Raw genomic sequence first — 15,266 nt, 5'->3', positions numbered from 1 at the left:
GCTTCTCTGGTTCAAGGCTCTGCACACAGTAAGCACTCAATAAATGTCACCGATTGATCCAAGAGTCACAGTTCTATGAGAACTCTCCGGAAATATTCCAGCTCACTCATAATATGGCAAACTGACTCAGAATGTTTTAATGCAGAGCCACCGACGGAACCAAATCTCTTCTCCAGTTCCAAAGGCAGCGGGAAGCCAAAGGACAGAATGGTGTTATATGGGCCGGCAGGGTACGTGGTTTCTGTTCTTGGCTCTCTTCCTGGATTTGGATGAACCCTTTCCATTTTCTAGCATCCATTCAGTTGGTAAAATGGGACGTGTCTTCCCCCACCCCTTTTCTAGTGTGAAGTTATGTTCTGGAGAAATACGAATAACTCTCAAGTGCTCTGAAGAGACGTCATCATCATTACTATCATCGGAAGACAGACCAGAGTTCACCTTTTCTGTCATTCGACTCTTTCTTTTTAGCAGTTTAAGGGAAGTTGATCCAGGTTTTGCAGGGGCTTAAATTAAACACGATCAAATGTCATTTATCAAGTATTCACTGTTGCAGGTGGGTTCCTTAGACTAGACTGACTTCATCTGAACACCTCCCGCTTCCTTCGTATTAATCTATCCTCAAAAATGAATGTGTTGAGTAAATAAAGACAGGATTCAGGATCTTCTTGGAATGATTTTTTTTTTTTACATTTTTCAACTATTTAGGACAAAAACATTACAATGATGGATCCGTTCATTTAGTTACATAAATAAAATTTTTATAAATATCTCTTTATAAACAATATAAATAGCTTTTCAACATAAATACATTTATGCATGACATGAATTTACAAACAGCAATGTTTTACAGCTGATTTTGTCTGTCTCTGAAAAACTGTCCCTTGTCATTGTGTGTGTGTGTGTATGTGGGTGTTTTGTATATATAATATATATATAATATATAGCTTTTTTATTTTTAATTTTCAAAAAAGCCCAAACAATAAGAACTACCCCGCCCCCCCCAATTACAATAATAATAATAATAATAAAACAGCTGGTGTCGTGTCTCCCCTGTACCGGAAAAAAACAAACAAGAAACATAAAACCACATCTGTTGGAGATTCTTCCAGATGTTGTGAGGCTGATGACCAACGATGCCCTCATAAAAATGGTGCTGGTTCCCAGTCCTGCAACACACAGACAAGACACTTAATACCAACAGTCCCACGGGAGGCAGAGGGAGGCCAGATGGACAATTTGACAATCAAAGCTGTCTCCATTGACGCACAGAGGGGAGTGTCTGAGTGGGGCCAATCCTCTCAGTGTCAGCTTTGCTTCTTTCCTGCCTGAGGTGACTAGGAAGGAGGGCATCTCCTTCTTCCAGAACTCTGGACTAGAGAATCTCAGGAACTGGGAAGTCTGCTTCAGCCTTTTCCTCCCTGAGAAACAGGATTTGAGGATGCTTCCTGAGGGATGCTTCCTTTTCCCTTGCTACCTGGAGAAAACCACGAAAGGCCTCTCTACTCATTTGTTGTTGAACCTTTTCTCCGGACCCTCTGGGGTTTCCTCCCTGCATCCCGGTGGGTCAAGATTGCCTGCCCACCAGCCCTTGCTCCTCTAACATGACTGCCAAACTCCTGACACACGGCAACACAACCCCAGATCCACGTCCCTCTCTCCTTCTCGGCAGTTACAAACACCTGTCCGTAAATCACCATCATCTCCCAACCCGGGGAAGAATAACTGTGCTTTTCCAGTGGAAATTCTGCTGGAAGCAGTCCGAAGGAAACGCGCTGCACTTCAAGAAAGGTGGGTCTGACTGTCAAGGGGTCAAGTCAGTCAGTCAATCAATCAATCAACGGTATTTATCGAACGCTTACTGGGTACAGATCACTTTGCTAAGCGCTTGGGTAAGGAACGTACATAGAGGTGGTAGACATGATCCCGGCCCACAGGGAGTTTATAGTCTAAAGGGGGGTAGAGGGTCTTGTACTGAATGGCCATAGAACCATTTGGTAATGGTTATAACGCATTACATTTCTATTTCTCACCTCAGGGAAGGGCACAGAAGCCAGTCGCTTCTGTTGGTGCCCAGTTTCCTGGTCACACCGATCTAAACCCTAAGCCAGAGCCCCTTCCCTCTGAGGAGAAACATAAGGAAGAAATTGGGGCTCGATGGGAGTCACAGGGATCACAACTGCCCAGGCCTTAGAGACTTTTAATTTGTTTGCCCATTTGGCCATTACCACCTGGCTAAGTGGAACTCAGTTTTTAAAAGGGACAGCACATGATATTTTCCAGCAGTTTTTGATGCCCAGATGACAGGGATGTCGTCTAAGAAGTACGTTGGACTCGAGAACAAAGTTACGCATTCAGGCACAATCACTCATTGTGATCAATTATAACAAAGGGCAATAATAACAGTGCTCTAATTATGATATAACAAAACCCGCAACCAGGGGCTGGACTCTCACCAAGGCAGGAAGGACCCAGGGAAGATGTCACCCCTGGGATAAAGAGATGTTTGGAAATGAACCTGACCTAGGATTGGCCTATCAAGGTGAAAAGTGGTTTTAAACCTAATTATTGAGAAGACCTGAGTGGCCGGGCTTTCTTCTTGCAGGTAGAGGAGGCTAAAAACAGTATTTATAGTCTAGTTAAAGGGTCAGAAAAGCCATGAAAGGCCACAAATCTCTCTACTCATCTGTTGTTTAATCTTTTCTCCAGATCCTCTGAGATTTCCTCCCTGCATCCCGGTGGGTCAAGAGTGCCTGCCAGCCACTTTTGACTGAAAGCTGAATCCTAAGCATGCCAGAGTCCTTCTTAACCAAGGTGCAATCCGGGGTGATAAAAGTGGTAGGAAGAAACTGGCATTTTCATCCAGGTAGAACAGGCCAAGGAAGTTCAGCCTTTGACTGAGTGAGTGTCCATTTGGGTTACCCTAGCCTTGAAGCTGTAAGAATGTCTACCTCTATTAGTATTGTAATTTTTTTTAAATCGCTGCTTTAGAAAAAAACTAGAGAGGTTTCTTAGCCAGTCTAAGTTCAGAGGCTTACAGAGCCTGGTGGTAAATTCACTGGGTGGAAACTTAGGATCTGGGCGTTCTATGGGACCTGGGACATATCACTTACTCGGTGTGCCTCGATTTCCTTATTTGAAAAATGAATATGGTAAAAATGGAAAAAAATACATAGCACATACCCAGATAGATGGAGGTGCTGAGTACTGCATTTCAGGGCTCCGTGTGTGTGTATGGGTATATGAGTGACGGGGAAAAAATCCAGGCACCTACATAAACGTGCACATATGGCCGTGCACGGTTGTATGCACGTTGGGTGTATGCATTCTATAAGTTTCTGTAAAATACCTCCTTAGTACTGTTCCACAACCGTAAAAGTCAGGCTAAATCTGAGGTAGATGAATCGGGGGAGAGGGAGATGAGGAATGGGGTTTGACGGGGAATGGAAAGAAAAAGCCAAGTATGAGGTACAATTGAAAGTGCTACAGATGTGGGGTGCTGTCCTCCTCAGTCTTCAGATTACTAAATTCCCTGCCTTTCATCGTTCTTGAAAAAATGGCAGGAAAACCCTGATGCCTCATCACCAGTGGCTTATGGAATGGCAGGAAAGGAAGGGCTCCTTCTTAGGTCCCGGCTTACCTAGCTCCTTACACCTGATTAAAATTTAGCCATCCTTTCTAAGACCCCATCTGGGCCTTTCCACCAATCAAGAAGATTCAGCTCTGCCTAAGTGAATTACCGACACTAGGTGTTGTCCAGTGACTTCCTTGGAACGCTTTTATAATGCTGCACGGACGCCGTATCGGTGTGGACCCAGCTGTTTTCCCAGTAACTTTGGAGTCTGCCGGCGCGGTAACGGAGCCTGGTGTTACGGGTAGGTGGCCATCTGTTCATGATTCTCTTTCTGTTATCCCTCCATGAGGTCCCGCTGAACCTCCCACCCCACGTGCCCTCCGGCTCCCCTGTCTCTCAGGGGCAAAAGGTGCAGTGGATAGAGCACGGGCCTGGGAGTCAAAAGGTCATGGGTTCTAATCCTGGCTCCGCCACATGTCTCCTGTGTGACCCTGGGCAAGTCCCTTTACTTCTTTGTGCCTCATTTCCCTCATCTGTAAAATGAGAACTGAGACTGGGAACCCCATGTGGGACAGGGACTGCATCCAACCCGATTTGCTTGTATTCAGCCCAGAGTTTAGTATAATCCTTGGCACATAATAAGCACTTAACAAATACCACAATATGGCCTAGTGGCAAGAGCACAGGCTTGGGAGTCAGAGGATGTGAGATCTAATTTCGGCTCTGCCACTTATCTGCTGTGTGATCTGTGCCTCAGTTACCTCATCTGTAAAATGGGGATTAAGACTGGGAGTCCCACATGGGACAACCTGATTGCCTTATATCTACCCTAGTGCTTACAACAGTGCTTGGCACGTAGTAAGCACTTAACAAATACCGTAATTAATATTATTACCTTGGGCAAGTCATTTTACTTCTCTGTGCCTCAGTTCCCTCAATCTGTAAAATGGGGATTGAGACTGTGAGCCCTACGTAGGACAGGGACTGTGTCCACCCCAGAGCTAAGTAAGGGGCTTGGCCCATAGGAAGTGCTTAACAAATACCACAATCATTATTATTATTATTATTATTACTATTATTATTAAAGGGGGCCGCACCCGGCAGTCTTCGGGGAAGGGCTTATGAGAAGCAGCCTGACTTAATGGAAAGAGCACGGGCTTGGGAGTCAGAGGATGTGGGTTCTCATCCCGGCTCCGCCGCTTGTCTTCTGTGTGACCTTGTGCGAGCCACTTAACTTCTCTGTGCCTCAGTGACCTCATATGTAAAACGGGGATGAAGGCTGTGAGCCCCACGTGGGTCAACCTGATAACCTTGTATCTCCCCCGGCACTTGGAACAGTGCTTGGCATATAGTAAGCACTTAACAAATACCATCATTATTATAAACTCCTCCCTCTTAGCTTCAAAGCTCTCCGTCCCCTTGCCCCCTCCTACCTCACCTCCCTTCTCTCCCTCTCCATCCCAGTCCTCACACTCCACTCCTCTGGTGCCGCTAACCTTCTCACTGGGCCTCGATCTCGCCTTTCTCGCCACCGACCCCTGGTCCATGTCCTACCTCTGGCCTGGAACGTCCTCCCTCTTCAAGTCTGCCAAACAATCACTCTTCCCCCGCATTCAAAGCCCGCTTCCCCCCTTTCCCTCTGCTCCTCCCCCTCTCCCGTCCCCTCCCCTCAGCACTGTACTCGTCCGCTCAACTGTATATATTTTCATTACCCTATTTATTTTGTTAATGTGATGTACATCGCCTCGATTCTATTTATTTGCTATTGTTTTAATGAGATGTTCATCCCCTCGATTCTATTTATTGCTATTGTTCTTGTCTGTCCGTCTCCCGCGATTAGACTGTGCGCCCGTCAAAGGGCAGGGACTGTCTCTATCTGTTACCGATTTGTACATTCCAAGCGCTTAGTAATAATAATAATAATGTTGGTATTTGTTAAGCGCTTACTATGTGCCGAGCACTGTTCTAAGCGCTGGGGGAGATACAGGGGAATCAGGTTGTCCCACGTGAGGCTCACAGTTAATCCCCATTTTACAGATGAGGGAACTGAGGCACAGAGAAGTGAAGTGACTTGCCCACAGTCACACAGCTGACAAGTGGCAGAGCTGGGAGTCGAACTCATGACCTCTGACTCCGAAGCCCAGGCTCTTTTCCACCGAGCCACAGTGCTCTGCGCATAGTAAGAGCTCAATAAATACTATTGAATGAATGAATGAATACTGAAGGCGCACCTCCTCCAGGAGGCCTTCCCAGACCTAGCCCTATCTTCCTCAGCTCCCCCTCCCTTCCGCGTCACCTCGACTAGCTCCCTTTGCTCTTCCCCCACCCCTCCCCGCCCTATAGCACTTATGTATATATGTGTATATCTATAATTCTATTTATTTATATCGATGCCTGTTTACTTGCTTTGATGTCTTTCCCCACCTCCCGGCCCCAGACTGTAAGCCCGCTGTGGGCAGGGATCGTCTCTCTTTATTGCTGTATCGTAATAATAATAATAATGGTATCTGTTAATCACTTACTATGTGCCAAGCACTGTTCTAAGTACTGGTGTAGATTGTACTTTCCAAGCGCTTAATACAGGGCTCTGCACACGGTAAGTGCTCAATAAATACGATCTAATGAGTAAATGCGATTGAGTGAATGAATGCAAGACAATAATCAGCTTGTCCCACTTCATTCATTCATTCATTCATTCAATCAATCGTATTTATTGAGCACTTACTGTGTGCAGAGCACTGTACTAAGTGCTTGGAAAGTACAATTCGGCAAGAGACAGAGACAATCCCTACCCAACAACGGGCTCACAGTCTAGAAGGGGGCAGACGGACAACAAAACAAGACACGTAGACAGGCATCAATGGCATCAATGGCATCACGTGGGGCTTACAGTCTTAATCCCCATTTTGCAGATGAGGTAACTGAGGCACAGAGAAGTCACGTGCCCTGCCCCAAGTCACAGAGCTGACAGCTAGCCGAGTTGGGACCGCAACCCCCGACCTCTGACTCCCAAGCCTGGGCTCTTTCCACTGAGCCACACTGCTTTCCAAGCGCTCAGTCCAGGGCTCTGTATTCATTCATACATTCGATCGTATTTATTGAGCGCTTACTGAGTGCCGAGCACTGTACTGAGTGCTTGGAAAGTACAATTCAGCAACAGAGGCAATCCCTAGGACTCGCAGCCTAGAAGGGGGGAGACAGACTACAAAACAAAACAAGTAGACAGGCATCAATACCATCATTCATTCATTCATTCAACCGTATTTATTGAGCGCTTACTGTGTGCCGAGCACTGTACAAGCACTTGGAAAGTACAATTCGGCAACAGATAGGGACATTCCCTAGGGGTCAGGGCCTAGAAGTTGGGGGGAGACAGACAACAAAGCAAAAGAAGTAGACAGGCATCAGTACCATCAAAATCGATAAAGAGAATTCTAGATAATAATAATAATCATCTTGGTATTTGTTAAGCGCTTACTATGCGCCAAGCACTGTTCTTAGCGCCGGGGGAGATACCAGGTCAGGAGGTTGTCCCACGTAGGACTCACATTCTTCATCCCCGTTTTAGACCGTGCGACTGGGCAGGGATCGTCTCTAGCTGCTGCCGAATTGTACGCTCCAAGCGCTTAGCACATAGTAAGTGCTCAATAAATACGACCGAATGAACGAACGAACGTTTCACAGATGAGGTCACCCCGTTTTACAGATGAGGGAACCGAGGCAGATATTTACACACGGTCAGGGCTCGATCCCGTACGACCGAAGGAAAGCCAGAATCCCGGCTCTGCCACCTGTCAGCCGTGTGACCGTGGGCAAGTCACTTCCCTTCTCTGGGCCTCAGTTTCCTCATCTGGAAAATGGGGAGGAAGACTGGGAGCCTCAAGTGGGACCCCCCCCCGACCGCCCTCTAGCTAATAATAATGATGATGGTATTTGTTAAGCGCTTACTATGTGCAAAGCACTGTTCTAAGCGCTGGGGAGGATACAAGGTGATCAGTTTGTCCCACGTGGGGCTCCCGGTCTTAATCCCCATTTCACAGTTGAGGGAACTGAGGCCCAGAGAAGTTAAGTGACTCGCCCAAAGTCACACAGCTGACAAGCGGCGGAGCGGAGATCTGAACCCGTGACCTCTGACTCCCCAGCCCTTGCTCTTTCCACTGAGCCACGCTGCTTCTCTAAATAATAATGTTGGTATTTGTTAAGCACTTACTCTGTGCAGAGCACTGTTCTGAGCGCTGGGGAGATACAGGGTCATCAGGTTGTCCCCCACGAGGCTCACAGTCCTCATCCCCATTTTCCAGATGAGGGAACTGAGGCCCGGAGACGTGACGTGACTCGCCCACAGCCACACGGCTGACAAGGGGCGGAGTGGGGATTCGAACCCGTGACCTCTGAGTCCCAAGCCCGGGCTCTTTCCACCGAGCCACGCAGCGCTCCGCAAGGTGCTCGGCCCAGAGTGCGCGCTTGAGAGATACCAACGTCATTAGCTGATTAGCAATGGGTGTGATCCAACGCGGCTCGGTGGAAAGAGCCCGGGCTTGGGAGTCAGAGGTCATGGGTTCGACTCCCGGCTCCGTCCCTTGTCAGCCGCGTGACCGTGGGCGAGTCGCTTCCCTTCTCTGGGCCTCTGTTCCCTCATCTGGGAAATGGGGATGAATAACAATAGTGGCATTGGTCAAGCGCTCACTAGGCGCAGAGCACTGTTCTAAGCGCTGGGGGATACAAGATGATCAGGTGGTCCCACGTGGGGCTCACCGTTTTCATCCCCCTTTTCCAGATGAGGTCACCGAGGCACAGAGAAGTTAAGTGACTTGCCCAAAGAGCCGGGATTGGAACCCATGACCTCTGACTCCCAAGCCCGGGCTCTTGCCACTGTGCCACGCTGATGAAGACGGTGAGCCTCGCGTGGGACCACCTGCTGACCCTGTGTCTCCCCCAGCGCCCGGAACAGGGCTCTGCACGTAGTAAGCGCTTAACCAATACTAATATTATCATCCTAATAGCTAATTAATGATCATCAGACTTGATGGGGTGGCGCGAGAGGTGCAGGGGGGACTCACCGCCGGCAGGAGGAGCCGCTTTAACACCCCAGGCCGCTGGTGGAGCCTATTCGGTCCAGCTTGAGGCCGAAGCATCCCTTGGACAGGCCCTTCTTGTTGGCGGGCTTGTATTTCCTGGGGTTGGGGTGGTCGTGCAGCAGGCGGGTCCAGACCCCCCGGGACCCCCGGGACCGGGTGTCGAGACGCAGCTCTCGCAGCAGCCGCGGCCGGTCCCCCTTCGGCTCCTTGTCGCCCCTCTTGCCCCCGCCGTTGGCGGCCACCGCTTCGGAAGCCTCATCGCCCGGAGACCTGGGGACCTGGGGGGTCGAAGGGTGGGGGTGGGGGGGGGGGGACGACGACACGGGCCCAGGGCGGTGAGGGGGACGCGGGGGGGAGGGAAGCCTAGTGGACGGAGAGCGGGCCTGGGAGGCAGGGGTCGGGGGTTCCAATCCCGCCTCCGGGGCCTCGTCTGGAGAATGGGGAACGTCCCGGGCCCAGCGCTTGGTACAGAGCGCTCCGTAAATGCGATTGAATCTCTGTGGCCGAACTGTCCGTTCCAAGCGCTTAGTCCGGTGCTCTGCACCCAGGAAGCGCTCAATAAATACTGTTGAATGAAGGAATGACCCAGCGCCCCGCACACAGTGAGCGCTCGATGAATACGATCGACTGCGTGAATGACACCCTGGCTACCGGGTATTGATCCCGGCGCTCAGGACGGTGCTTGGCACATGCTAAGCGCTCGATATAGCCGATTGAATGAATGAATGAATGACCGAGCGCTCTGCAGAGAGTAAGCGCTCAGTAAATGCGATCGACTGCATGAATGACACCCTGGTTACCTGGTATTGACCCCGGCGCTCAGGACGGTGCTTGGCACATACTAAGCGCTTAACGAATACCGTTATCACCCTCATCATTATTAGAGCACGGGCCTGGGAGTCGGAAGGACCTGGGTTCTAATCCCAGCTCTGCCTTGGGCCGGTCACTTCACTTCTCCGTGCCTCAGTTCCCTCATCTGTAAAATGGGGCTGGAGACGGTGAGCCCCACTGTGGGGACCGATTGGCTTGGATCCACCCCGGCGCTTACTACAGTGCCTGGCACATAGTAAGCGCTGAACAGATACCCCCATTATTATTCTTATCCTTACTCCCGCTGGATTTGGTGCCCAATCCGGGGTCCCACGGAGTCGTGCTGCCCGCTTGCCACCCGCCCGATGCCCCCTACTTCCGTGATGCCCCCTGCCTGGTACCTACCAAGCCCCCTCCCCCGCCTGCTGCTTCCCACCGGACCACTCATGCCCCCTTTAACTGGACACCCTCTGCCCATGCCCACTCGGCCCCAGGGCATCGACCCTGCTCCGTTGCCCCCCGGGCTGCCCACCTTCCTCCGGACCCCGCTATCCACCCGCCGCCCCACACCCCTGATTCTTCTTCTCGTCTCTAAGGTGACAGTGGGGAAGGGGGTCGCAGAGAGACAGACAGGCAGCCAGAGACTAGGGAGAGAGATGGAGCAGAGAGACCGCAGAGGACAGAGAAAAAGAGGGAGAGGACAGAAAGAGAGAGATGGAGGACAGAGATAAAGAGAGGGAGAGAGGAGAAAGGGAGAGATGGACAGAGGGATTGAGGGCGGCGAGAGAGAGTTAGGGGATAGAAAGAGATAGAGGGCAGAGAGAGAGACAGAAGAGAGACAGACAGCGGGCAGCGAGAGGACAGTGAGAGAGAGGATAGAAAGAGATAGAGGACAGAGAGAGAGAGACAAGACAGAGAGACATAGAGGACAGCAAGAGAGAGAAGACAGGACAGCAAGAGAGGAGAGCCACAGAGATAGAGAGTGACACAGAGACAGAGGACAGCGACAGAGAGACAGAAGACAGAGCGACAGAGGACAGAGAGATAGAGCGAGACACAGAGATAGAGGAGAGCGACAGAGAAATAGAGGACAGCGACAGAGAGACAGAAAGAGAGAGAGAGACAGAGTCCAGACAGAAAGGTAGAGGAGAGCCACAGAGAGATAGAGATACAGAGACAGAGGACAGCGAGAGAGAGATAGAGGATACAGAGGGAGAAAAAGAGTGGAGAGCCACAGAGAGATAGAGAGGGATGCAGGGATAGAGCAGAGCCACAGAGACAGAGGACCGAGGAGTAGAGACAGGGTGGGGGGGGGGAGAGAGACAGCCACAGAGAGATAAAGAGGGACGCAGAGATAGAGGAGAGTGACGGATAGAGGACAGAGGGGTACAGAGAGAGAGAGAGGACAGAGAGAGAGAGGAGAGCCACAGAGAGATAGAGAGGGATGCAGAGATAGAGGAGAGCGACAGAGAGACAGGGGACTAAGGGGTAGAGACAGAGAAAGAGACAGAGAGAGACAGAGGATAGAGAGAGAGGAGAGCCACAGAGAGATAGAGAGGGATGCAGAGATAGAGGAGAGCGACAGAGAGACAGGGGACTGAAGGGTAGAGACAGAGAAAGAGAGAGAGACAGAGGACAGAGAGAGAGGAGAGCCACAGAGAGGCAGAGATAGAGGAGAGCGACGGATAGAGAGCAGAGGGGGTAGAGACAGAGGAGAGAGACAGAGAGAGATAGAGGACAGAGAGAGAGGAGAGCCACAGAGAGACAGAGGGGTAGAGACAGAGAGAGAGAGAGAGAGAGGGACGCAGAGATAGAGGAGAGCGACGGACAGAGGACAGAGGGGTAGAGACAGAGTGCAGAGAGACAGAGAGGGACAGAGAAAGAGAGAGGACAGAGAGAGAGAGGGGGGGGGGGGAAGGAGGGAGGACGCTTCCTTGGGCCCCCCGAGCCCCTTCGGTCCTCTGCCCGTTTCCCTCCTGCCCCCCCAAGGCTCCGTGCCCGTTGGCCTGTGTGGGGATGGAGCGGGACCCGCCGACCCTCCGGACCTGGGGCACCGGACGGCCAGAGGCTCGGGAGGGTCAGTCCCGGTCCCCCACTGCCCCCGACCCCCCGGCCCTCTCTCGGCCCCTTGCCCCGGTCCGCCGCCGCCCGAGGGGGACCCACCTTCTGCGGAGACGGGGGCTTGGCCTCGGCCCGGAGGGAGAGGAGGGTCAGCAGCAACGCCCAGGCCAGCAGGTGGGAGAGGTGCATGGTGCCGTGTCCGGCCGGAGGGGACGGACAGGCGTCGAGAGCCAAGGCGGAGTGGACCCGGCGCGCCGGGCAGGACCGGTCCTGGACTGGGCAGGGCCGGCCGGGGCTGGGCGGGATTGGTCCTGAGCTGGGCAGGACCGGTCCCGGACACCGGCGGGGAGCGTTCTGAGCGGGCCTCGCTCCCTCCACTCTTTTATAACCCAACCTGCAGGCTGATGTCATCCCCCCGCCCACCGGCCGGCCCCTGGACTGCCCGGCCTCCCCCTCTCCCTCCCTGCCCCCGACCAATGACGCGGTCCAGAAGCTGCCGGGGCCCGGGGCGGGGGGCGGGACCAGGGGTGCAGGACCCCCCCTCACCGCCCCCCTCTTCCCACCTGACATCAGCACCATCACCAGCGGAGCGTTTAATAATAACGATCGGTGCTTACTGTGGGCCAAGCACCGTCCCAAGCTCCCCAACTTCACCGTTCCCCCGTTTGGAGTGGGAGCCCGTCATCGGGCAGGGATCGTCTCTAGCCGTTGGCCGATTGTCCATTCCGAGCGCTTACTACAGTATGCGCTCGATGAAGACGATGGAATGAACGAACGAATAATAATGTTGGTATTCGTTAAGCGCTTACTCTGGGCCGAGCACTGTTCTAAGCGCTGGGGTAGACACGGGGGAATCAGGTGGTCCCACGTGGGGCTCACCGTTTTCATCCCCATTTTCCGGATGAGGGAACTGAGGCCCAGAGAAGTCAAGTGACTCGCCCACAGTCCCCCAGCTGACAAGTGGCGGAGCTGGGATTCGAACTCAGGACCTCTGACTGCCAAGCCCAGGCTCGTTCCACTGAGCTACGCTGCTTCTCTGTGCGCCGGCCCAAAGCACGGGCTTTGGAGTCAGAGGTCATGAGTTCGAATCCCGCCTCGGCCACTTGTCAGCTGGGTGACTGTGGGCGAGTCACTTCATTTCTCTGGGCCTCAGTTCCCTCATCTGGAAAATGGGGATGAAGACGGTGAGCCCCACGTGGGACAACCCGATTCCCCTGTGTCTACCCCAGCGCTTAGAACAGTGCTCCGCACATAGTAAGCGCTTAACAGATACCAATATTATTATTATTATCACTGTTCGAAGCGCTGGAGCGGTTAGCCACAGTAACCTCTTCCCAACTGACTTTCTATTACTACCGACTTGTTCATTCCAAGCGCTTAGTACAGTGGAAGCGCTCGATAAATACTATTGAATGAATGAATGAATGAATACTGTTCCTAACGGCTTTTGTTAAGCGCTTACTATGTGCCGGGCATTGTACTAAGCGTTGGGGTAATAATAATAATGAGGATAACGATGAAGGTGGCATTCGTTAAGCGCTGACCATGTGCCGGGCACTGTGTTAAGCGCTGGGGTAATAATAATGATGATAATGATAATGATGGCATTTGGTAAGCGCTTACTGTGTGCCGGACACTGTATTAAGCAGCGATAAAGAGCAGCGATAGAGAAGCAGCGTGAGTCAGGGGAAGGAGCATGGGCTTGGGAACCAGAGGTCATGGGTTCGAATCCCGGCTCTGCCACTTGTCAGCTGTGTGGCTGTGGGCAAGTCACTTCACTTCTCTGGGCCTCAGTTACCTCATCTGTAAAGTGGGGTTGAAGATTGTGAGCCTCATGTGGGACAACCTGACTAGCTTGTATCCCCCAGCGCTTAGAACAGTGCTCTGCACATAGTAAGCGCTTAACAGATACCAACATTATTATTATTAAGCGCTGGGGTAATAATAATGATGATAATGATAATGATGGCATTTGGTAAGCGCTTACTTTGTGTCGGACACTGTACTAAGCGCTGGGGTAATAACGATAATAATAGTAGTGACGGCATTAGTTACGGGTTACTATGTGTCGGGCACTGTACTAATTGCTGGGGTATTAATAAAGCTAATCATAGTGATGGCATTTGTTAAGCGCTTACTGTGTGCCGAACACTGAGCACTGTTCTAAGCGTTGAGCACTGTTCTAAGCGCTGTTCTAAGGGGCAATAATAATAATGATAATTATGGCATTTGTTAAGCACTTAACATGTACCATAATTATTATTAGATTCAAGCCGATCGAGTTGGACACAGTCCCTTGTCCCACGGTCTCCATCCCCATTTTCCAGAGGAGGAGACTGAGGCCCAGAGAAGTAAAGTGACTGGCCCAAGGTCACACACCCAGCAGGCAAGTGGCGGAGGGGGGATTAGAACCCATAACTTTGTGACCCCCCCCCCCCCATCCCATTCCCGGCCCCAGGCCCGGGCTCTACCCACTGTGCCAGGCTGCTTCTCCAAGATCTTCTCCTCCCAATTCCCTCCCAGGTCCGGAGCTGTGCCAACCTTGCCCGGCGCCGGGGGCTGAGCCGGTCACCTCTAGGGCTGGGGAGTCAGAGGTCATGGGTTCAAATCCCGACTCAGCCGCTTGTCAGCTGTGTGACTTTGGGCAAGTCACTTCACTCCTCGGCGCCTCGGTTACCTCCTCTGTAAAATGGGGATTGAGACTGTGAGCCCCACGTGGGACAACCTGTTGACCTTATATCCTCTCCAGCGCTTAGAACAGTGCTTCGCACATAGTAAGCGCCTAACAAATGCCATCATTATTATTATCACGAGGGGGTTAGGGGAGAGCAGAGAGGGCGAGCCGGGCATGCGGGGCACCTCGCGGGGGCGGGAGGCCTGCGGAAAATCCGCTCTCTCCCGCCAAGATGTGCCAAGGTCCGCGCGTGGAATCCGGGTGGAGTGGGCACCGGGAAGGGCTGGCAGGAGGCCGGGCGAGGGTTTGTCTGAGAACGGGTGCCCTTCGTGGGCAGGCAGAGGGGTGGCTTGGTCAGCCGGTGGCGAGGCTGGGGGCGGTGGGTGATGCCCGCTTAGGTGTCCGTGGTTGCCCAAAAGAAGCCGGGGTGGCTTCTTCCTAAACTTCCAGGCTCCGGACGCGGCCGGAGGGGCCCCGAGCCCACCCGGGCACGGGTAGGGGGCAGGGGGCAGGGGGCAGGGGGCAGGGGGCATGGACAGGGGGCAGAGTCAGGGGGCAGGGGGCAGGGGCACGGAGCAGGGGGCAGAGGCAGGGGGCAGGGGCAGTGGGCAGTGGCAGGAGGACTCCGAGCCCACTCGGAGGTTGCGAAGAGCGAAGCGAGCGCTCCGCGCGGGACCGGCTCCGACGGATCTCGTCTGCCTCCCATCGCCTCCTCCTGCCGAGGCGCCCCCACACCCGCCACCTACCACTCCTGCCCTGCTCCCTTGCCCCCTGCCCCTGCTCCCTGTCCCTGCCCCCTGCCTCTGCCTCTGCTCCCTGCCCCTGCCTCTGCCCCCTGCCCCTGCTCCCTGTCTGCCCCTGCCCCCTACCCTTTGCCCCTGCCCCCTGCCTCTGCCCCTGCTCCCTGCCCCTGCCCCTGCTCCCTGTCTGCCTCTGCCCCCTACCCTTTGCCCCTGCCCCCTGCCTCTGCCTCTGCTCCCTGCCCCTGCCCCTGTCTCTGTCCCTGCTCCCTGTCCCTGCCCCTGCCTCTGCCCCCTGCCCCTGCTCCCTGTCTGCCTCTGCCCCCTACCCT

General features: G+C 53.0%; 1 protein-coding gene across 2 annotated transcripts; it reads right to left on the bottom strand.

Moving 5' to 3' along the window:
- Positions 1 to 662: 662 nt before the first annotated feature.
- Positions 663 to 11,870, bottom strand: NPPC (natriuretic peptide C). 2 transcript variants are annotated; one of them, XM_003429324.4, is made up of 3 exons: positions 11,623 to 11,870; positions 8,632 to 8,927; positions 663 to 1,166 (listed from the first exon to the last, which is right to left on the bottom strand). In XM_003429324.4, the coding sequence occupies exons 1-2, from the start codon at positions 11,707 to 11,709 to the stop codon at positions 8,652 to 8,654; spliced, it is 363 nt and encodes a 120-aa protein (XP_003429372.2). In that variant the 5' UTR covers positions 11,710 to 11,870; the 3' UTR covers positions 663 to 1,166; positions 8,632 to 8,651. The 2 variants fall into 2 exon arrangements, with proteins under 2 accessions (XP_003429372.2, XP_003429371.2); XM_003429323.4 differs by lacking the exon at positions 663 to 1,166 and adding an exon at positions 6,813 to 6,926.
- Positions 11,871 to 15,266: the final 3,396 nt, after the last annotated feature.

The sequence above is a fragment of the Ornithorhynchus anatinus genome, chromosome 1, assembly GCF_004115215.2.
Source record: "Ornithorhynchus anatinus isolate Pmale09 chromosome 1, mOrnAna1.pri.v4, whole genome shotgun sequence".
NCBI lineage: Eukaryota > Metazoa > Chordata > Mammalia > Monotremata > Ornithorhynchidae > Ornithorhynchus > Ornithorhynchus anatinus.
This window is presented reverse-complemented; position numbering and strand designations above follow the sequence as displayed.

Bases quoted from the DNA above. Each gene is read 5' to 3' on its own strand.
- NPPC (XM_003429324.4), bottom strand. From the start codon at position 11,709: ATGCACCTCTCCCACCTGCTGGCCTGGGCGTTGCTGCTGACCCTCCTC. The intron at 8,928-11,622 runs GTGGGTCCCCCT...TCGACCCCCCAG, and splicing joins AGCCCCCGTCTCCGCAGAAG to GTCCCCAGGTCTCCGGGCGA.